The sequence below is a fragment of the Podarcis pityusensis genome (assembly GCF_964106645.2).
Source record: "Podarcis pityusensis genome assembly, chromosome: 8".
Taxonomy (NCBI): domain Eukaryota; kingdom Metazoa; phylum Chordata; class Lepidosauria; order Squamata; family Lacertidae; genus Podarcis; species Podarcis pityusensis.
The window spans coordinates 61,814,547-61,837,327 of NC_138033.1; the positions used below are offsets into that span (position 1 = coordinate 61,814,547).

General features: G+C 42.2%; 2 protein-coding genes and 1 long non-coding RNA gene across 11 annotated transcripts in view; 1 reads left to right on the forward strand and 2 right to left on the reverse strand.

Annotated features, from left to right (window-relative positions):
• LOC308483094 (b(0,+)-type amino acid transporter 1-like) overlaps positions 1–16,500 on the reverse strand; it is a 27,035-nt gene extending 10,535 nt beyond the window's left edge. Inside the window, exons 1-9 of one of the 8 annotated variants that reach the window (XM_081016671.1) lie at positions 15,594–16,500; positions 15,139–15,334; positions 11,319–11,410; positions 7,027–7,161; positions 5,030–5,177; positions 3,618–3,860; positions 2,714–2,839; positions 2,049–2,148; positions 762–806 (exon numbers count right to left, since the gene is read on the reverse strand). In XM_081016671.1, the coding sequence (XP_080872797.1) occupies positions 762–806; positions 2,049–2,148; positions 2,714–2,839; positions 3,618–3,860; positions 5,030–5,177; positions 7,027–7,119 (755 nt within the window). In that variant the 5' untranslated portion in view covers positions 7,120–7,161; positions 11,319–11,410; positions 15,139–15,334; positions 15,594–16,500. Of the gene's footprint in view, positions 1–761; positions 807–2,048; positions 2,149–2,713; positions 2,840–3,617; positions 3,861–5,029; positions 5,337–7,026; positions 7,162–11,318; positions 11,751–13,605; positions 13,906–15,138; positions 15,335–15,413 lie in introns of those variants that run through there. The other 7 variants (XM_081016672.1, XM_081016670.1, XM_081016673.1 and 4 more) reach the window with 7 other exon arrangements.
• Positions 1–22,781, forward strand: part of TDRD12 (tudor domain containing 12) — an 84,120-nt gene that overhangs the window by 56,904 nt on the left and 4,435 nt on the right. The window lies entirely within an intron of this gene.
• On the reverse strand, positions 18,803–21,668 carry LOC308482963. Its single transcript, XR_013989522.1, has 2 exons — positions 21,575–21,668; positions 18,803–18,992 (listed from the first exon to the last, which is right to left on the reverse strand). It is a non-coding gene; the product is annotated as an uncharacterized lncRNA (long non-coding RNA).

Consider the following 22,781-nt stretch of genomic DNA (forward strand, 5'->3'; position numbering starts at 1 on the left):
AAAGATTTAGGGCACAAGGAGAAGGGGACGACAGAGGATGAGATGGTTGGATAGTGTTCTCGAGGCTACCAGCATGAATTTGACCAAACTGCGGGAGGCAGTGGAAGACAGAAGTGCCTGGCGTGCTCTGGTCCATGGGGTCGTGAAGAGTCGGACACGACTAAACGACTAAACAACAACAACAACATATTAATTGCATCTGTACATTGAACACTACATCTAGTTTGGCTCTAAACAGCTGTTTATTTAGACTTTAAAATTTCGCTCTGTTGTTGTTGGATGCAGGGGCCGGCTCTACCACTAGGTAGAGTGAGGCAACTGCCTTGGGTGGCAGATGCTAGTGGCCAGAGGCAGTTCCTCCTGTGCTCCCAGGCATTTCCCTCCTGGTGGAGGATAGAGCTGGGTGTGCCACACAGCCTAAACTAGTTTTCTGCCCTTGGGTGGTTCTGAAGGGCACTGTCAGACTAAAACAGCCAGTCCAGTTAGCTTCTGCAGGTGGCAACCATCTTGTCCTTTACCTCAGGCAACAAAATGACTTGGAATAGATATATTTCCTCCTAACTGTATAGATGCAGTTCACTAACGTGGGCCTGGTTTCAGAAAACAGCTTACTGGATTTTGTTGTTCCTTTGTGAAACTTTTTGCACACTGCCTTAGGGCTGTACACTGAATGGCAGGTTGGAAATCCTTGTTTCAATGGGACTGTGAGGGAGGAGGAAAAAGAAATGGTGTTCTATCAGCTGATGCAGCATTTTTCTTACCTATTAGGATTTTTAAGTTCCTCTGTGATATAATTAAGTTGATTCCTGGAAGGGATGGGGGGGGGGGGAGAAGTACCAAAATGTTACATTGCATCCTCCACATTCTTGGGAGAAAACCCTTTTGAACCCAGTGGAATTTAATTTCCAAATAAAAGGGTTATGGGATGTAAGTCTGGATGTTAATAGATATTTTTTCTGAAATTATAATTACCTTTCAACCACAAACAACAGCAAAATCTTTATGAGAGATTTCACAGAGCCAAGTAGAAAATGTCCTATTTTGATTTGTGTTCTGCATTTTGCACAGAAGCAAGTGCCCAATATGGCTTTCAACAGTAATAGCAAGTACCAATAAACAATCAGGAATATATGCACCTGTTCTGTGCAAAAATAATCCCTTGCACATCTAAGCATACATTAGATCAGCCTTTGGTAGCCTGATGCCCTGCATATGGCTATCCTGGACAAAAGGAAAAGCTTCTCAGTTACGTTTCTCTGTGACATGCTATTTTCTATGTGTCAGGGTCTATTTTGAGGATTGAGTATGAAGGAGCTGCCATCTGAAATACTACAGCCCAGACACAGCCTTACCACTTAAGGGAAAAAAATATTCCCTTAACAAATATGAGTCCTTCCTCCTTTTGTAATACCTGGCATCCATTCACCTCCCATATGAGAAGCAACCATCAATTAAGACAACACCCACCCACACCCCAACCCATGGAAACATCTGGATCAGAGATTTTATTATGCATATGAACTGGCTCTAAGTCAGGCATCCCCAATCTCGGCCCTCCAGATGTTTGGGGACTACAACTCCCTGACCACTGGTCCTGTTAGCTAGGGATGATGGGAGCTGTAGTCCCAAAACATCTGGAGGGTCGAGGTTGGGGATGCCTGCCTAAATAATAGTTCTAACCTTAAGATGCTGTTAACTCTTTTTTCTAATGACCTAAGACTAGCTGATATTGTGGGTGCCTTCAAAAGCCATCTCAGCTATTGGCCATCACTGCATCATGTGATAGCAAGTTCCACAAGTTAATGGTCTGCTTAGCTCTCCCCCACAAAAGTGGGTGGGCTCTGTCTCCTTTCATGCCTACCAGGAAGTCACCATAAGTTTAGAATAAGTATTCCCCACCCTACACTATTTCCAGGTGTGATTCTTCAGCAAGACTTCAGGTGCCACAGTTTTCATGCAGTATCTTTCTTAAAGTGCAGTAAAGACACATCAACATAAGGCATGAACTGCTACACTCTAACTGCTAATGAGTCATAAAATTATATTACCATCCACTATAGGCCCAGAGTCCATTATAAAATGCAAGACTAATGGTACCCACAGAAAGTGGGGGACCTTCAAACGAATTGTTGAAGTTCTTTGTATTTCCTGGGGAAGGGAAAGTGAAACATGTCATTGCTTGCAGCTGAGGAACTTGGCTCAGAGTCCATGAAAACTCCCACCCACCCTGATAAATCTGTTGCCTAAGATGCCACTGGACCCTTTGTGGTTTTGGTATCATATCTTCCAGATTCATTCCTCAAAGGAAAATAAGATGTACATTGATCGCTCACCACCCAACTGACCCTCCTTGACCCCTTCCCCATTGTTGTGGTCCATCACCACTTCACCATGGGCACGTGCCCATAGATTATATTATGCCAGATCTTAAAACATATTGAAACGGAATATAACCTTTTAGAAACTTGAGACTTATCTTTAATGTATGTCATAAACGGCTTTTAATTTATTTAAAAGTAAGGAAATATTAAAAATATCAACAAACAGGTTCCCACCCACCCCCCAAACAGAAAGCAAAAACAAAACAAAGCAGTTGTATCAATCCCAGTCAACTGCTGCAGATACATTATAGATAATGATAGATAGATAGATAGATAGATAGATAGATAGATAGATAGATAGATACTGCAACTAAAACTTCAACATAACATACCTTGGGCTAGAAGAACAATCCCACTTACAATGATAATTATGACAATCACCATTTTAGCCACAGCAAAAAAGTTCTGTATGTAGCTCGCCCACTTCACACTCAGGGCATTCACCAGAGTAATTGTAACTAAGAGAAAGGAAAGGGTGGAAGGTTCACGAGAAATTGCACCTCAACAAATAAGCTTCTGTACCCCTGGAATCTGTCCTTTGCCTTCCCAATTCATTTTCCTGCCACTCAGAGTAGCCAATAATGGGCTAGATGGATAAATAATCTGACCAGCTGCGTGGTAGCTTCATATGTTCCTCTGCATTCAAAGTGTTCAAACCATTTCACTCATCATCATGTGCACTCTTTACAGGAAAGGTAAAGGTAAAGGAACCCTGGACGGTTAAGTCCAGTCAAAGTCAACTATGGGGTGCAGCACTCATCTCACAGCTTTTGCAGGTCATGTGGCCAGCCTGACTAAATGCTTTTGGTGCAACGGGACACAGTAATGAGTGCCAGAGCGCACAGAAATGCCATTTATCTTCCTGCTGCAGTGGTATCTATTTATCTACTTGCCCTGGCGTGCTGGTATGCTTTCAAACTGCTAAGTTGGCAGGAGCCATATAGAAGATGGGTTAGTGGTACTATTCCCAAGTTCCCAAAAAGGGAGAGGGGAATTTGACCAAGGCTGCACATGGGGTCATGGCAGAGATGAAATTTGAATTAGAGACCTCTGGTTCCTAGCTTCGCTTCTGTTATGCAGCAGCTGCCTCCAGCTTGCGCCAAATTAACCCACAAATTTGCACCGGTGTAAAAGGAAGCCTATTATTTGCCGTTATCTCTGTATGCATTTGGTTTTAGGTCACTAATTCACCCTTCCAGCTACCTTTGTCTTCCTGATCAAAAGCCAAATACTCACAGAGGACTGCTGCTGCCAGACACTTGATGACAATCGTAGGGGGGTCACAACCCGGATAAAACGGAGCCGCTGTGTACTCAGCAAAGCTGAGGCAAATAATGGCAAAGGAACTGGGCATGGTGACAATGAGACTTGTCCAGGAAAACAAATATGCAGGGATTGGGCCAAAGGCTTCCATGAGGTAAGAATAGTCTCCTCCTGATTTTGTTATCATTGTGCCAAGTTCAGCAAAACAAAATGCCCCTGAAGAAAGAAGTGGGAGTTTTTAAAAATAACCTTTCGTTACCACCACCACTGCCACAATCACCCATCTCCATTTCAATATGACTTCTGGAGGACTCTATATGCACCTGGTCCTTCTAGCCTGTTTCAAGTCACCAGGGATTTTGTTCCTATTAAGTGCATAATTTTGTTATGGTATATGGAACTAGTCAACATTTCTTTCAGCCAGTGAGTGCTTCTGTTGTGAGAAGATCATCTGGTCCTAACCAACTATAATTTTGAGTTGCTGAAGAAATGCTTTTTTTCCTCTCCCCCACAAGCACGATTATTTTCATTTATAAACACTGCACTTGTTCTCTCACGGTGTCTATTAGACACTGTCCATGACATCATCAGCGGGTGCCTTGGGACTCGGGGGGCATCGATAAAAGAAAAGCCAGTGACAAAAAGTGATTTTTAGAGCCAGTTATCACATATTTATTACGTTTATATTTATCTCTCATTCATCCTTTCCATTTTCTCCAATACATGCAAAAACCCTGTGAGGTAAGTCAGGCTAAGGGATGGTGACTAGTCCAAGATTACACAGAGAGCTTCATGGATGAGTGGAGATTTGAACCCTGAACACCCCCAATTCTAGTCTAAGCACCAAAACATGCTAGGACATGGTTGCCATATACTAAACATAAATCTCTTGGTTCTTCATCACATGGTGATTTGCAAGAGAGGCCAGATGAAAAAAAGGAGCTTCAAAATACAGTGATACCTTGGTTCTTGAACTTAATCCGTACCGGGAATCCATTTGACTCCCGAAATCATTCAAAAACCAAGGCGTGGCTTCCAGTTGGCTGCAGGAGCTTCCAGCACTCAAGCAGAAGCCGCGTCGGACGTTCAGCTTCCAAAAAATGTTCGCAAACCGGAACACTTACTTCCGGGTTTGCAGCGTTCGGGAGCTGATTTGTTCAACAACTAAGCTGTTTGAGAACCAAGGTACTGCTGTAATGTAATGTGTTAGCTTTGGCTAGTATTTCCCCCAAACACCTATATCATATATGCTAATTTCAAATGCAAAACTAGCAAATGCAAATCCATTGTTAAAGGGCTAAACAAAATAACACATAACAAGGAGCTTGTAATAAACTGGGGGCAGCGGGGGAGAGAATAAATTGGAAAGAGCAATAGTGATTTACCTAACGTAGCAAGCACTCCACAGGCTGCCCAGATGACTAAGCAGGGCCCAACAGCTCCAACGTTAGCCAGAACGGCTTTTGGAGAAACAAAGATTCCCGAACCAATCACTGTTCCAACAATGAGACCGATTCCACTAAGCAGGCCCACCTGGAAAAAGAAATTGAGGTTAGGTGAATTCAACCGGAGTGGTTCTTTCAATCTTCTATAGGCAGTATCATGAGGGTGGAGATGGATGGGGGACAGGAACATTGAAGCAGATGTTAACCCAAGAATATGTTAGGAAGGGTCCACTCTTATTGCAGAAACACTGCTTTATACAACAGCTGCTGACACATATCTTAGGGGGAGCTTATTTTCCCAACAAACACATCCGTAGGATCTACAGTTAATTAATATTATTAATTGTACTTCTTGGCCATTTTTTAAATTAAAAGTGAAGTCAAAGCGACTTGGAATGTAACACAAGAATTAAAAGCAATATAAAACTAAAATGAAATAAAGACTTAAAAAAAAAGGTCTGTTCTGGGAATGACCTTGGTAAGCTGCACTAGGAGCCTTCTTCAGCTTGGAGGTGGGGTGAAAATGTTTAAAAAGAATTTAAAAAGTATAAAACGTTACTTGTTGCCTTGGCAAGGGTAACAAAAATGTGGAGGAATAAGCGCTCAGTATTGACCATGACCATTTCTTCATATTCTAGCCAAGGGAAAAAAGTAATGAGTGTGAGGGGAACGCAACCAGGGTCTGCTGTGCTGAGACTTTCAGCAGCATTAACAGGTGAGGTGACACCAGGAACAACTTGTGATACAATGCAAACATTAACCAGAGGTTCTGGGAAAAGAGGCTTTCCTTTTGTACTTCACTGAGCTTTGTGATTATCTCCACATTTAGCAAACAACACTCTACTAATTAACTCAGGTGTTAAACATCACAGAGCATTTTACTTCACCACTTGGGGCATTAAAGCTGGACCTAACTAGACTATTCCCTGTTTTTACAACAGGACATGTACCAAGTGCAACTGTGCCTCCTCTTGAGAGCGAGGATGTGTTTAAGGACGGAATTCTAAGTGTGGATGGGCAAATCTGTCAAATTTAGTTTCTCCCCCAGTTTCACATTTCCCCAGTATTAAATTTAGTTCTCCTTTACTGCAGCAGCAAAAACAATGTGCAAGGCAGCCATTGAGAATTACCAGGCTTTTCAGCCACAGCAAGCACTGTCATTCTCCAGCGGTTTGACTTCATCCCTAGAAGCACACTGGCACAGACGGATACCAACCATGCACGCTTCCCCCCAGTTTAGACAATTTTGCAAACATTTGGTATGAGAACGGAAATGCAAAATTCAGACAAGTGTGAATTTTGAAGGATAACTGGTTCTATTCATGTCCTGGTTTGGGAACTGCAAGTTAGGTAGGTCTGCATTCAAATTAAAGCTCAGGGCAAAACAGCTAATTCCCATGTTTTACACGGTGCATATTTTGCCGCAAATAAAACCCAACAAGGAGTTAAGCATACTTAAAGCACATTGCTTTCATTGCTTTCAAAAATGCTGACTGTATTGTACTGCCTCGAGGTGAATGCCATAAGCCAGGAATGGGGAATCAGATGTTCCTGAACTTCATTTCCCATCAGGCCCAACCAGCATAGCTGGAAATTGGGGGCCAATAACCTCTGAAGGGTCACAAGCTCCCCATTCCTGCCATAAACTATGCAAACACATAAGCATCCATGGGAAGGTATTAGGCCTAGGAGAGACACAATTTGGTTGAGGCCACCTGGCGCTGTTCACTACCTCTTTGCATATGTGCAGCTCCTCTTAAGACTATTAATTCCAGAATCTAAAATTCCCTAACTATGACGAAGCGTGGTTTAAGAACACAGTAAGTAAGTAAGTAAACAATAAAATGATTTTTACAACAGAATGGAATCTATATTTGAGATCTGGGAGGCTAAGAGCTTCTAGGACTGTTTCCAATGTAATATATTACAAGTCTTGCCTCTTTCTGTAGATTCATAGATTTGCTTTTCTTGATGGGCGTTTCATCAGGTTCTTGATTTGAACTTCGTTTTCTGATGCCTCCTTCATCCATTTTGCTTACTTGATGCTGATGTGCCTATTATATTAGTGAATCCTGCAAACAGCACAAAGTTAACTATGAGTATATTATTTAAAAGTCTGTTTATCTTTTGACTTCAAAAAAGCAACAGGGGACCCATAGCGCTCTTACATAGTTAATTCAAAGTAATGGTGGGATGTGCTACCTCACTCCGAGTTGGCTTTGTAATGTTATAGCATAATCCAATCTAAGTGTGGGACACTGTGATATCACCTCACTGGTCCTATGATCCCTGATTATCTAGATCACGTAGCCAGCAAGAAGAACCCTGTTTTTAATGCCTGCCAAGAGGGTGAAGCAGTGTACCTTTTGCTTCCACACTTACCTGTTATGGCTGATCCATTTAACTAATCTTGAATTTTGGTAGTAATCAGTATTCAACTTAAGAGGTACAAATGCCAATGCCTAGGAGCACTCCATTTTTTGAAACAACAGTTTGCCATTTTCATGACAATGTATGAGTAATATAAAGGTGGCTTATCTGCCTTGATGGGAGCTCAAAGGTTGAAAATGAATTTGCTGTACAAAACATGATTTGATGTTACGGATAACTTATTATCAGATAGTTTGCTGGCCAGCTGTGATCAGATGACTTTGTTATCAGTTTGCTCATTTTATATGGCAAACTTTATACCTGGTTTGATGGTTTAACATGCCTATTTGGTGTTCTGCAAGTCTATAATGGGTTTCCTTGTTTTGCACTTGCACAGAGAGAAATGGACATAATAAGCCCATTATGTGTTCTGAGGTCTTCCTCTCTTTGAATACATCTCACTGTATGATAAAATAGGGCAGATGGAACCAGTTTGGAGCAAAGGACCAGTGGGAGGACAAGAGGAGACATGGGAGGGTGTGTGCATGTCTGTGTGTAAGTCTGGATTAAACAAGGGCACCTGCAGGACTGAGGAGGAGCAAGAGGAAAGAATGATGTTAATCTATGGTCTTGTAAAGCAGAAGGATTATTGTCCCTTTTCTTTTCCTATTATTCTTTTCCCATTGGGTTATGTACTTCGTGTTTTATGCTGTAAACCACTCTGTGATCTCTTGATGAAGGGCAGCAAATGAAAGAAAGAATGAATGAATGAACGAACTGTTTAGCCCAGAGAAGAGAAGTCCGAGGTTAAACTAGCAAACCAAAGGTTAAACCAGTGGTGGCCAAACTTGGCCCTCCAGATGTTTGGGACTACAATCCCCATTATCCCTGACCATTGGTTCTGTTACCTAGGGTTGATGGGAGTTGTAGTCTCAAAACATCTGGAGGGCCGAGTTTGGCCACTACTGGGTTAAACTAACCCCTTTCCAGCCCCAGGAGGAGCGTCCACACGACACACCTACACACTGCAGCCGACACTAATGTGTCGCGTGACACACAGTCTGGAAAGCTTTGTGCTAGAATATAACACAGAGGAGGAGCACAACACATTAAGCTGATAGGGGAGAGAGGGCAGGGTTGTGGTCGCCCACAGGCAGTCACAACGCAGGATGTGAGCAGCTTTCTTTGCTGGGCAGCCAGTTCTCAAAACAAGAAAGGTGCCATTTTGGGGAAACTGGAAGCATTTGCAACTTCCGGGTTTAGCGCCATCGGTAATGGCGGAATTCCTCTGACTAGGAGGAATTTGCTCTGTGGGAACCGGGTCTGGCCGTCACGGCGAAGGCGGAGACCCTTCAAAAATCACAGGCGGGTGAAGCCTGTGAACGTGGGATTCGGCGGGCACCTTTCGCGCTCCCCCTACTCGTGGGGAAACCTGTTTTCGGGGCTCCGGAGCGAAGTGGGGTGAGTGGCGCGGTGCTGTGAATCGACTGCTTTTTCCACAGAGCGAAGCCGCACAGCCGTTGCCGGAGAGCGCTGACTTTTTCCTGTGGACAATTGGATTTTAAAAGCAACTACCCGTGAGTAGGATAAATTGGAAGTTTTTTAAAGGAAAAAAAGTTTTGATTTGGCACTGAAGCGGGGAGGCTGAAACAGGAAGTCCGCCTTCTGTTCTTGTAAATAGATCAAAGCAAGGAGACTGCAAACTAAAGTCTTGGAGATTTGATCGGAAAGGACTAATTTTCCAACATTAGAAAATAGTGAATTTACCCCCCTTGGAAGCAGGAGAAGAGGGGGGAAGTCTGATCATATATACCTGCAAGAGAGAGGGAAGGAAGTTAAATTTCCACTGCTCAGAACCTGGGAACGGGCTGCCAACAGGACAATAAGATTGTGGTGTTTGGAAATGCGTTTTGACTGTGAATAGACCATCCGCTGACAGCTAGCTGAGTAAGAGAGATACATTGTTTTTAGTTGCTTCCTTTTGATATTGAAAAGGAGAAAAAGTAACGGAAAATGGAAACTAACTTTCTTGCTTGAGTTGTGCTTTTAAAAGGTGTTATTTTTTGATTATTGCAAGTACAGATATCAACTGTTTCCCCCTAGAGGAAGTTTTTGAGACTGTTACAAGGGTTGGATCAGGGGAATTTTCCACTGGTAAGACAAAGCGGTGTGACTGTGGGACTGAGCTTGGTTTTTTTAAAAAAAAAGTGTTATGGCAGATGGGAAAGAAAAAGTAGATCCATCATTCCCAGACAAAACAACAAGGTCTGGGAAGCCTTGGCAGCGAAGAGCATCAACATCCGGCCCTTCTGCCTCATCTGCCTCATCTGCGGCTGTACCAACACAATCTAAATCAAGAGGAATGTCATCAGAAGAAGCCCTAGCACTCGCATTAAGTAAGATAAATGAATCTTTGGAACAACTTAACAAGAAAGTAGATGCTACATTTGCAAGGCTTCTTTCACCTCTTGCTTGCTTATGTTTTGGAACTGTCATCACAAAGAGACAGAGAAATGGGGCCTGTGGTCTGAGCTATCATCTTGATTTGAGAAATCATCCTTGGGAAGAAAGGTGGCCTCAGTGATGATGCCCCTGCTCATACCTTTTGCCTGGGCTTTTAATTTTTTTCTGAAGAAAGAGAGAGAGAGAGAGAGAGAGAGAGAGAGAGAGAGAGAGAGAGAGGCCTGCCTTTGGATAAGGATAGAAAAGGCAGGGAAAAATTCTTGCTGCACATCTGTGGCTCTCTCCTTCCTTCCCTGGGACTCAGCTAGACTCATGTTATTGAAGAATATACACACACACACACATATATATAGGGGGTGGCAGGCAGGGCCAACTCCAGCTGCGGCATTTGAAAGTGCAATCCTAAAAATGTCCACTCAGATGCAACACCTGTTGGATCCACAGGTAAATTAAATTAGGATTGCAGGCAGTGTGTTGCACTGGTTAGAGCAGTGTGGTGCGTTTGAGCCCACAGATTCATTTGCAAACTAGGGGGACTGCCATAGCCACTATGCACTGATGGCAAGCATGCAAGAGCGGATGTGGCCATCACACACCTGGGCACACCTTCACACTTTCCCTTCATGGCCAGTGCCTAGGCTGGAAGGAAGTCTTAGTTTTCTTTTAAACCAAATTGGTGGCAGCGGGGTGATCTTCTTGGAGAGTCCAGCTGGGGTGGAAAGCAGGGCAGTTCCCCCCCGCTTACAATGGTTTTAAGATAAGGAACATCGCTCATCCCAGAAAAACAATAACAACACACTATTAGGATTTGTTGGGGGAAGTCTTGTAAAGGAGTCAACAGAAGGCTCTCCCACCCCAAGTCTAATTGCAGTGGGAGAGCCTTCTCTGGACTCCACTGGAGTCAATAGGCCACACCCCTCGTAGGCTGAGGAGACCAGGGTACAAAACCACACCCAGCCATGAAGTTCCAGGCTGACCTTGGGCAAGTTCCTAATTCACACACGAATCTGCCTCACAGGGGTTGTTGTGTGGGGACAGTGAGGGTCACGTATGTCACCTTAAGCTACCTGGAAGGAAGGTGAGATGTAAAAAACAAAGCAAACTGGGGAATTGTGGTTTAATCTTATAGACTATAAACCAGGATATTAAACCAGGATCGGAACCAGGTTTACTTGACCAAGACTGCTGCACTTGAATTGTTTTGAACAGTAAATGAAGAAAGAACAACAGAACACTTGGCTGCCCTCTATGGACACACCGAGTAATACAATGACAGTTCTAGCAAATCTATTGCAAATACACAAGAATCTATAGCAAATATTCATGCAAGTCTCTCGCATAATTATCCCTGTGAATCTTTTCACATTTTCAGCCTGGAAGCGAGAGTGGCACTCACCGTGTTTGGCGGAGCTCTTGAGTCATCGAAACACCTTCCCTTCACTTATCTCCTCCTTCAGCAGACAATGCCCCCGACTCTAAAGCAGAATGCTGGGAAACAGCAGTCACTTAAGTACAGAGGTTATAAACAAAGGTAATGATTAAACTAGAATCCTTCCAATAATCATTAAAAGCCCAATTAATTTATTGGCAAAAAAAGGTAGAGTTTTTGGTTCCATTTTGATGTCCCCACCCCCAACCCTGCGTCTTGCAGTTTGAACAAGCACCGAAGTATTTGACAGTGTGGCACTCATGGACCAAGGCACCAACAAGGTTGCCGTGATTTTATAAGACATCAAGGTCTTCCTGCATGATTAAAAAGCAAAAGCAAAACCCACTGAACTTGGGGAAGAGATCATTGTGGGTTATTTTGTAAACAATCTTCTTAATTTTAAAGGTTTTTAAACCTTAATTTTAAAGGTTTTTAAAGCAATACATTGCTTACTTTAGCAAAAAGGAAAGAATTTAAAAAGGAAACAGACAGCTCCTATCTACTTCAAACAATTGGCTGGCTGCCAAACTGCTCTCCTGTCCTGTTTGTCTGGATGGACTGAACTTCTCTTGAACTTGCAAACAGGCTGAATGCGGTCAGAAAGAAGGAAAGAAAATCTCCTATTGTTTCCAGCCTTGAGCACATTTGCAGACAAACAAACAAACTTAGTTAATTACTTTTCTGCACTTGGGGTTTAGAATATATCTTGTTCGATCCCTCCTTCACTATCACCCCTGATTATTGGCCATGCTAGCTGCAGCTGATGGGAGTTGAGTCCAACAGTATGCGGAGGGCTGTCAAAGTTTCTCAACCCAGCCCTAGATTTTTAAAATGTCTCCAATGTTGACATTCACACACTTTTCTGAAGAGACGTTCAGAACTTCTGTGTTTTAATTCGTCTTCTTTATCTGTGTGTCCAGAATTAAAGTTAAATAAAATAGGTTGGTGGCTGCCTAGTTCTTAGAGCTAGGGAAGCCCAACAACATATTGAGGACCAGGAGTTCCCCATCACTCTCAGGCCAAATAGGTTTCTGTAGTGCTTCAGAAACCAGCACACCTCGATTGACCACAGCAGAACAAGAGAGATTAGGGTGCACATCACCAGAAACGATGCCTCTGTCATACTGTTATGAAAACAATTGTGCAGTGCAAAAATCACATAGGCTACATGAGCAAAGGGTTTGGTAATAGTCCAAGATTGTGCAAGAGTTCAAAGCAGCTTGAAACAAATGTTTTGACTGTTATAGCAACCAGTAAGTATGTACACATGTTCGGCATATTAATTTCACAATGGGAAATTTGATTTGAATAAGTGAGTGAGATTGGTCTTTTCTCCCCTCAATGATATAAACTGATTTGTTTAAATTGCCTTTATTCAAATCAAGCCACCCTAGATAACAAAACTAATCTGCTTATGTGGTTGTTGCAAGGATGATGGGATTGATGTGTGAATAATGCTTCCAGTTACTGGTCTTCAGCTAGTGGGCCAGGACCCACTATGAAAATATACAGTAAAAGATTAAGAAATGCATGTTTGGGTTAAAAGCAGGGCCTGGGTCTGAAAAGACTGAAGACTACTGCTCTAAACCATTCTTCCCAAACATGGCGTCCACCAGATGGACTACAACGCCCCCAAATCCCTGACCATCAACCATGCTCTCTGGGACTGATGGGAGTTGTGGCTCAAAATAGCTGGAGGGTGACAGATTGTGGAAGGATGTTCTAAATTGCTACTACAGATATGCTTAGCAGTATTACTGTAGTGTCCATTCCTCATGGATGTTGAGATGCATTTGAGTAAGATTCGCACAGGCTTTTGCACAATGTCCTAAAAAGCTTGACTTTGCAAAGGTGAAATGTAAAAGCAATATTAGAGTCCCTATCTATAGCTTAAGGACAATTTTAATTCATTCATATGCACTTTGGACTCCCCCCAGTGCTAATCCTTGAGCATAATGAGAATGAATTTCAACCTTCTGAGATAGGCACAAAATGTTCAGTGCAATGTTTCCTTATATCTCTATGATCTATTGCAGGCAATTACATTAGTCAGGAATGGAATAAATAGTTCTTTAACACAAAATGACAACACACCCAGATTGTAGTAGCTACCTGCTCTGAACCTACACAGTTGAGCTATAAAGGCAGCACCGTTGCCAACAAGCACAGAGTCAAGCCAGTATCTTGCTAATCTCTCAAGGTAAAGTGCACAATGAGCTATTGCCAATCAGCATAATAATTTTTAAAAAGTTACCTCCGTGTAAGTCCTTCACACAGTTTAGCAATCTAAACTATGGAATTTGCGTCCACAAGATACACTGATGGTCCCCAATTTAGTTTTGGCATGGGACTAGGCAAATATAAGGCTAATCGGTTGCTACTAGTCATGGTGACTCTATATTACCTCCAGCATCAGAGGCAACAGCCTCAGAATCCCAGTCGCTGGAGAACACGATTGGGAAGGAGATGATCTCCCCACACCTGCTGCTTGTGTGCTTCCCAGAAGCATCAAGTTGTGCCCTGTAGGAACAGAATGCCAGACTAGCTAGGCCTTTGAGTCCAGTACGACTCATCCTCTATGCTTTCCAGAATTTCCAGGCACTAACTGCAAGTGGGCTTGCTGTCCCAGGTAGCATGTGCTGCATCTTGGCTCTATTGGCTCTGTCACTTATTTATTATATTTATTTGCAGTATTTATAGCCCACCCACCCCATTTAATGTTCTCAATCCCAGACCAGGGCATAAAGTAATAAAAACAAACAGGGGGGAAACAATGGATGTACAAAAATTACAAAATCATATAAACAGGACCAATGAACAACTGAACCATTATATCATGAGCAAAACTGCAGCAACAAAAATTAATTGTTTCAATTTAACCAAATACCTAAGTGAAAACAAACACAACAGTATGTGCTGTGTAAAATTAATTTGTTCTGTCTTTCATTTAGTTGAAATGACTGCAGCTAAGTAAGCAGATGAATGCCTACAGCCATCTCATGAATGGTATCAATTTTAATTGTTTCGTTTGGAGCTTATGTCGTTCCCAGTCCCAATGCCTTGAGTGGGTAGCAGGGTTTTTTCTTTTCTCTACTTCCCTATCCCAGACCACCAAAGGCAGTTTCATGCCATTCTTTGAAGAAGTACAGGCATGGACTTTGGCAAGCCTTAAAAGAAAAGGAACTCCAGAGTTTGGTGGGGACAGTCTCTGTGAGTCCTTGAAGTACATAGTGTATTTCAATAAAACATTACCAAAGTTAGGCCTCTCTGGGCTTTCTAGACTATTGCTACAAGCACCTGAAGATGGGCCATAGTGTTGGCACCATCTAAAGCCGCAGAGCTGCTGAGAACACCCCTATATCAAACATGTATAGTTCTGCCTTGAAAATATGAATAGCTGGTTCTCTGGAGGTATGCAGAAGGACTCTAGAAAGCAGTGGGTTAAGCAGTGGGTTTGTTTTTTTTTAAAAAAAAACAAAGTGTTTTGTTCTTTTTTTCAATCCTTTTCATAAGCTACTGGTATTAAAGGGTTAGAGATAGTCTCTTATACCCATTCTCAATTATTTGATTTAACTTCTCCTCTTTCACAAGGGGAGGAGTTGTGAGTGGGATTTGCTCCCCGTGCTTCACAGGGGGCGTGGTTGGGCCCCCTGCGTCACAGGGAGGCCCATGCCACGCCCTCAGCTGGCCAATCCGGCTAGCTGGGGGCGTGGTTTGCCACATTTAAGTGGCCCCGGCCCCGGCTCTGCCTGTTTGGTTCCTGCACGCACAGATCTCGCTTACTTACCACATGCTGTTTGTGGGTCCTTTGCTTTGTTCTAGTTTCGTTAATTTTGAAGTCCCTAAAAGCCTTGGCTGCAACGCTGCGACAGGGACTTTCATGCCAGGGATTGCTTGGTTTTCCTCAGCGCGCTGCTCACCAGCACAGGAATTTATTTCAACTTAACCCCTCTGGGTTCTGGCACTTGGAGCAAAGCAGGTTTCTGTGGGAAGGTTTACTTTAGCAGAGTTAAACAATTCCCTTTATAAGTTTATGCAGCGATCAGCTTGTTGCTTACTCACCTGGGTTCTAGTAATAAAGATGCCTTCCTGGTTAAAAATCCCTTTGAATCCCTCTTAAAGAATATACACACAAATCTGATTCATGTTAATATACAGCTCTTTTACTCTCAGATTCATTCAGGTTTACAGAACTGTACCTGAAGGCAGGCTTAGGTTACATAACAAGCAAATTAACTATACCAGAGGGAAGTTGGTCCTGAGGTGACTGCAACTGAGCAGTTATCTTTCAAAACTACCAGCAACTGACCAACTGGTTGTCACAGCAACCAGTTAGAACATGGAGGCCGTTAGTCCTCTGTTGGAATGCTGCACTTGACTGCACCTTTACATCCCCCCATTTCTATGTTTGCAGCCGCTGCGAGGGGAGTTTCACGGATGGGCTTGTGCAGGCAGGGCTTTGGAGCGCTCCTGGAGACCCCTTCAAATCTGATTTCCCTTTCCTCTGCCATTTCCCTAAACCTCGTTCCCTCCTGTCAGCTCCCTCATTGCCCTAAACTGTTTGTGTGCTGTGCTCCTTCCTGACAGGAGTGTGAGCTGCGTTCCTTAGGTTTCTTCAGTCCAGCTTCCCCCTCTGCTCCGAGTGCTTGTTCCCTGCCTCTTATCTTTGCCCTTAAACTGTGGTGTTTTGCTCCTTCTTGACTGGAGTTGGGCTGTGTTCCTTAGGTTTTCCAGCCCACCTTCCTCCCCTGCTCTGAGCAGCTTCCTCCCTTGCCCTGAGTTGCTTGTGGGTTTGTTTGTTGTTTTTTACTCTGTACGGTTTCCACCTTCCTTCCTTCCTTCCTTCCTTCCTTCCTTCCTTCCTTCCTTCCTTCCTTCCCCTGAGCCACATGTACATTGTTCCTTTCTACCTAATTTCATCTATTGGGCTCGGCTTGCCCAGTGTGTATTGGTTCTTTGTGTGTTCTCATTTTCCTTCCTTTCTCAAAGCAGCGGGTGCCTTGCTCCTTATTTCTTGATTTTTCTTCTGTTGGCCTTGACTTGTCCCAGCGGGTGTTTGCTTCCCTTCAGTTGGTGTGCGTTTTATTAAATGGTGGGGTGTCTGCTAAAGGGCAGGTGCCTGGCTCAGTCAGCTTCCCCACCTTCCATTCTAGACTTCCGGGGTGGCGCCCTCCCTCTGATCTGGAGGGACTAGCTCCACGCGAAACGGGTCTTTTCCGCTACGGCGAAGCGGGGACCCTTTCAAAAATCACAGGCGGATGAAGCCTGTGACCATGGGACTCGGCGGGCACCTTTAGCGCCCCCCCACCCCACAAAGGAACCCATTAACGGGCTTCGGAGCGAAGAGGGGGAAGTGGCGCGGTGCTGAGAGTCAACTGCTTCTTCCGTGGAGCGAAGCCGCACAGCCGTTGCCGGAGAGTGCTGCCTTTTTCCTGGGACAATTTGGCTTCTAAAATAATCACCCGTGAGTACTTAAATTTCGGACAATTGGACTTTAAATAAGGACTTGCGAGCAGAAAGGAAAATTGGACTTAAAAGTTTACTTCAATTTGGCACTGAAACGGGAAGGTCTAAACAGGAAGTCAGCCTTCCGTTTCTTTGTAGATAGATTAAAGCAAAGACATGGCAAACTAGAGCTCAGAAAATCGCTTGTAAAAGATTAACTTTCATCATTTAAAATTGTTGAACCCCCTTCAGAAGCAGGAGAAGAGGGGTGATTTTTTTCGGACTGTTTAAACCTGCAGAAGTGAGTGTAAAGTAAAGTAACTTTCCACCGTCTTGATCCTCGAGCGGGGTGTCAGGACTGACGTTTTTTGAAGCTCATTGACCAGAGACAAACGTTTTTGACAGATAGCTAAAAGAAGAGAAACATAGTGATTCCATTGTTCCCCTTCGCATTTTAAAGGAACAAATATTGACAAAATATCTGAAAAAGGAAACTTTGTTGTTAGACTTGTCTTTAAAAGAAAGAACAAATAGAAGTTTTCCCCCTAGAGGGAGACTGTGAAACTGTAACCAATTCCGGGGAGCTTGCAGCTGTTACAGATTACAATCGTGGGAATAGACTTCTGACCTTGCAGGACAATGTATTCAGAAGCTCTGTTGTGTGCTCTCTGTAAAACAAATGCCCTACTGGAACAGCTACATGAGAAGACGGACTTGATGACTGATGCGATCAGAAATTTTGAACAGGCGGTGGGAAATTATATGGAGCCTACCCAGGAATTAAATCAGGAGTGTGCCCTGACAGAACAGATGAAGGAAGAGGATGTTGCTGAATCTTGGGCGCCAGAGATGGAGGGAGCTGTGGCCCAGCAGGAACATGAGCTTTTGGATTTGACAAATGAACTTGGAAAAAGCCAGATTTGGAAAGATAAAGTTTGGTCTGGTTTGGAAATGGGGGGTTGGATAGACCCCCCTATGCAGGGATGTTTGGACTTTTCAAGTCTGGCAATGGGCCGTGAGATGTTTGGGGTTGTGGGGGCTCTTAATTTTGGAGGGATTTTGAAACATGTTCTTAAATACCACATGGAGTTTAGTGTGGACTATGGAAAAGGGGCTGATTTGTCGAGAAGGGTCAAAAACATTGTTAAGCTGGAGTTCCCACGAGTGAAAGGAGCAGGAGACAAAGGAAAATACAGCTATAAATTTGAAGAAGAGCCGTGGAAGGGACATGGAAGGGACTTAAGGGCCTCGGATACAAGGTTACCAGGTTAATGCGCTAGATCGATGGGATAAAAAGGACTGACAAAACCCGGGACCAGGAGGAAGGGACGCTGGATGAAGATTGGATTGTTTTTATTTCTTTTTTTTACTACTAGGATTGTTTTATAAAATTGATGAATGTTAGAAAAATGTTGGAACGAAATTACTTGGCTTTAGCAAAAATGTTTAAAGAATTATGTAAGAATATTATGGTTATGAGAAGTTGGTAAAAATAAGATTTAAGTTTTAAGCTTTAAGGTTCTTTATAGTAAGATAAGATTAAAATAGATTAAGGTAATGTAATGACAGAATATTATGAAATATGGAAAGGATTTGCTGCGACAATTAACAACTAGGATACAAAAAAAGGGAGGAGGAGGAGGTCAAAGAAAGAAGGTAATGACAGTTGAGGATTTGAGAATGATGGATTTGTTTTTGAGTGTTTGTGGTGTATTTTTGTTTTTTGAATTTGTATTGTTTGATGTGGTTTGTTTTTTCTTTGTTTTTTCTTTCTCTTTTTCTGCTTTGTTCTCTTTTGTAATTCTAAAAAAATTTCAATAAATATCATTTAAAAAAAAAAAAAAGACAGTGAAATCAATCACTTTCATTTACTCTATCCTGCAGGGGTATCTCTTCTCCTTAAAGGGGCAGTGTGCGTTTTAAATAGACTCAGGGCTGGGGATCAGCTGTCTGGCACTAAAGCCTCTTAGCTTTTTATGGTACATAAGGGGGTAATTTTGCTGGGTTTTTGTTTTGTTGCCGAGGTCCCTTAACTATTCTGGTATCGGCAGTAGATCAATTCAGATTTCCTGAGTTACTGTCGGGTGTGTTGAGGCTGCGCTTCCTCTGGTGATCAGCGTGTTGCTGCCGGCAGCCATTTTGAGCACACCACGTGGCCAAGCTTTCCCAGCAACTATTTGGGATGAGACACGTGGCCTCTGTTTTTCTTGTGTTTTTTTTTTTTTATAAGATATTTATTAAGATTTTCAAAATATTACAAAATAAAAATAGAAAAAAGAAAAAATACAAAATAAAAATAGTTAAAAACAAGTCAATCTTTCCATTACTTATTTTTCATTAACTTGTTTCCCAGACCTCCTCATGCCTCTCTTTTTTGTATTCCAGTTCAGTTTGTTGGTTCAGCAAATCCTTCCCCTCTTTGTTTATCCTAATCTTTAATCTTAAAGTATTGTAACATTAAATTTTTACCTGTTAGTAATCCATTTTTCATATTCCCTTATAATATTTCAACTAAAAACCATTTAATTTCTATCCAACATCATTCTAACATTCATTAATTTTACAATATTTCTGTAAATAGTCTTTAAATTTCTTCCAATCTTCTTCCACCAACTCTTCTCCCTGGTCTCGGATTCTGCCAGTCATTTCCGCCAGTTCCATATAGTCAATCACCTTCATCTGCCATTCTTCCAGAGTAGGTAGATCTTGTGTCTTCCAGTACTTTGCAATGAATATTCTTGCTGCTGTTGTGGCATACATAAAAAAAGTTCTATCCTTCTTTGGCACCAGTTGGCCGACTATGCCCAGGAGAAAGGCCTCTGGTTTCTTCAAGAAGGTATATTTAAATACTTTTTTCAATTCATTGTAGATCATCTCCCAGAAAGCCTTAATCCTTGGGCATGTCCACCAAAGGTGGAAGAATGTACCTTCAGTTTCTTTACATTTCCAACATTTGTTATCGGGCAAATGGTAGATTTTTGCAAGCTTGACTGGAGTCATGTACCACCTGTATACCATTTTCATAATATTCTCTCTTAAGGCATTACATGCCGTGAACTTCATACCTGTGGTCCATAACTGTTCCCAGTCAGCCATCATTATGTTATATCCAACATCTTGTGCCCATTTAATCATAGCAGATTTCACCGTTTCATCCTGAGTATTCCATTTCAACAGCCAGTTATACATCCTTGATAAAGTTTTAGTTTTGGGTTCTAACAGTTCTGTTTCTAATTTTGATTTTTCCACCTGGAAGCCAATTTTCTTGTCCGAATTATATGCCTCCATTATCTGATAATAATGAAGCCAATCTCGCACTTTGTTTTTTAGTTTCTCAAAACTCTGCAGTTTCAATCTGTCTCCCTCTTGTTCCAGAATTTCCCAATATTTCGGCCATTTGGCCTCCATATTGAGCTTTTTCAATGCTTTCGCTTCCATCGGTGACAACCACCTTGGGGTTTTATTTTCCAATAAATCCTTATATCTTATCCAAACATTAAACAATGCTTTCCTGACAATATGATTCTTAAATGCTTTATGTGCTTTGATCTTATCATACCACAGATATGCATGCCATCCAAATACATTATTAAAACCTTCTAAATCCAAAATGTCTGTGTTTTCAAGAAGCAGCCATTCTTTCAACCAGCTGATTCATAGTAAAGTTTTAGGTCTGGCAGGGCAAATCCACCTCTTTCCTTTGCATCTGTTAGTATTTTATATTTTATTCTAGGCTTCTTGCCCTGCCAGACAAATCTAGAAATATCTCTCTGCCACTTCTTGAAACAGTCCATTTTGTCCACAATTTGCAATGTTTGAAACAAAAACAACATTCTAGGCAATACATTCATTTTTATCGCAGCAATACGACCCAGCAGTGAAAGCTTCAAATTTGACCAAATTTCTAAATCTTTTTTCACTTCGGCCCAGCATTTTTCATAGTTGTCTTTAAATAAATTCCCATTTTTTGCTGTCATGTTAATCCCCAAGTATTTCACTTTCTTAACCACTATTAAGCCTGTCTCATTCTGAAACCTCTCTCTCTCAATCGGTGTTAAGTTTTTCTCTAAAACCTTAGTTTTTAACTTATTCAGTTTAAATCCTGCAACCTGACCAAATTCTTGAATCAGTTTTGGTACTAGATTCTGGCTCCTGTAACGTCAATACTAAGTCATCTGCAAATGCTCTCAATTTGTACTGTTTGGCTCCGACTTGTATACCTTTAACCAACTGGTCCCTTCTAATCATATTCAGCAAAACCTCCAGGACCGATATAAAAAGCAATGGGGATATTGGGCAACCTTGTCGTGTCCCTTTTTCTATCTTAAATTCTTCCGTCACCACATTATTTACAATTAGTTTAGCCTTTTGTTCTGAATAAATTGCACTTATACCGTTTTCAAAGCCTTGGCCTACCCCCATCCCCTGTAGGTTCTTCTTCATAAAGCTCCAAGAGATATTATCAAAAGCTTTCTCCGTGTCCACAAATATCAAAACTGCTTTAGTATTTATGTTCACTTCTAATTTTTCCAAAATATTAATTATATTCCTCAAATTGTCAGACAAGTGTCTTCCCGGGAGAAAGCCTGCTTGGTCTTTATGAATCTCTTCCATCAACACTTTTTTCAATCTCTTGGCCAAAATATCTGCAAAAATTTTGTAATCCACATTAAGTAATGATATGGGGCGGTAGTTCTTAAGCTGAGTCTTTTCAGTCTCTGTTTTCGGTATAAGTGTAATATACGCTTCTTTCCACGACTCTGGTGCCCTTTTCCCGCCTCTGTTTTTCTTGTTGCCATGGTGCTTTGTGCACGTGCTTCCACACACCCCTGTGCTACATGAGAAACTCTTTTGATTGTACCTAACATTATAGAAGGCAAATTATATTATATATATATATATATATATATATATATATATATATATATATAGGCAAATAGAAGGGGAAGAAATGGAGGCAGTGAGAGATTTTACTTTTTTGGGCTCCATGATCACTGCAGATGGTGACAGCAGTCACAAAATTAAAAGACGCCTGCTCCTTGGGAGAAAGGCGATGGCAAACCTAGACAGCATCTAAAAAAGCAGAGACATCACCTTGCCAACAAAGGTCCATATAGTTAAAGCCATGGTTTTCCCAGTAGTGATGTATGGAAGTGAGAGCTGGACCATCAAGAAGGCTGATCGACGAAGAATTGATGCTTTTGAATTATGGTGCTGGAGGAGACTCTTGAGAGTCCCACGGACTGCAAGAAGATCAAACCTATCCATTCTTAAGGAAATCAGCCCTGAGTGCTCACTGGAAGGACAGATCGTGAAGTTGAGGCTCCAATACTTTGGCCACCTCATGAGAAGAGAAGACTCCCTGGAAAAGACCCTGATGTTGGGAAAGATGGAGGGCACAAGGAGAAGGGGACAACAGAGGATGAGATGGTTGGACAGTGTTCTCGAAGCAACAAACATGAGCCTAACCAAACTGCGGGAGGCAGTGGAAGACAGGAGTGCCTGGCGTGCTCTGGTCCATGGGGTCACGAAGAGTCGGACACGACTAAACGACTAAACAACAACATTATATTATATTAGTGTGTGTCCTTTTCTTTATTTAACCTTTATTTAACCTATCTTTATTTAACCTTAATTTAATAAAGAAGAAGAAGAAATACTGTGAAGAAGAAATATTTATGTATATGTGTGTGTGTGTGTATATGTACACACACACACACACACACACACCTTGTCCTGATTTCTTTCGGCTCATGTTTGTGCATTGCCTTCATGTGTTGGACTTAGTTCACTGTGGCTTCACTTTTTCATCCCCTCCCCCCTTTTTCAGCATGGCTCTGTGGGCTGTGGTATCAGGCAGAGCTTAGGTGGCTGCCATTTTGGCCAGCCATGTGACCTTGAGCTGCCATTTAGAACACAAAATACACATTGCTGTTCCCCTCTAGGCTTAGGTTCCTCCTGCAAGATTCCCCTTGGTATCTTGTT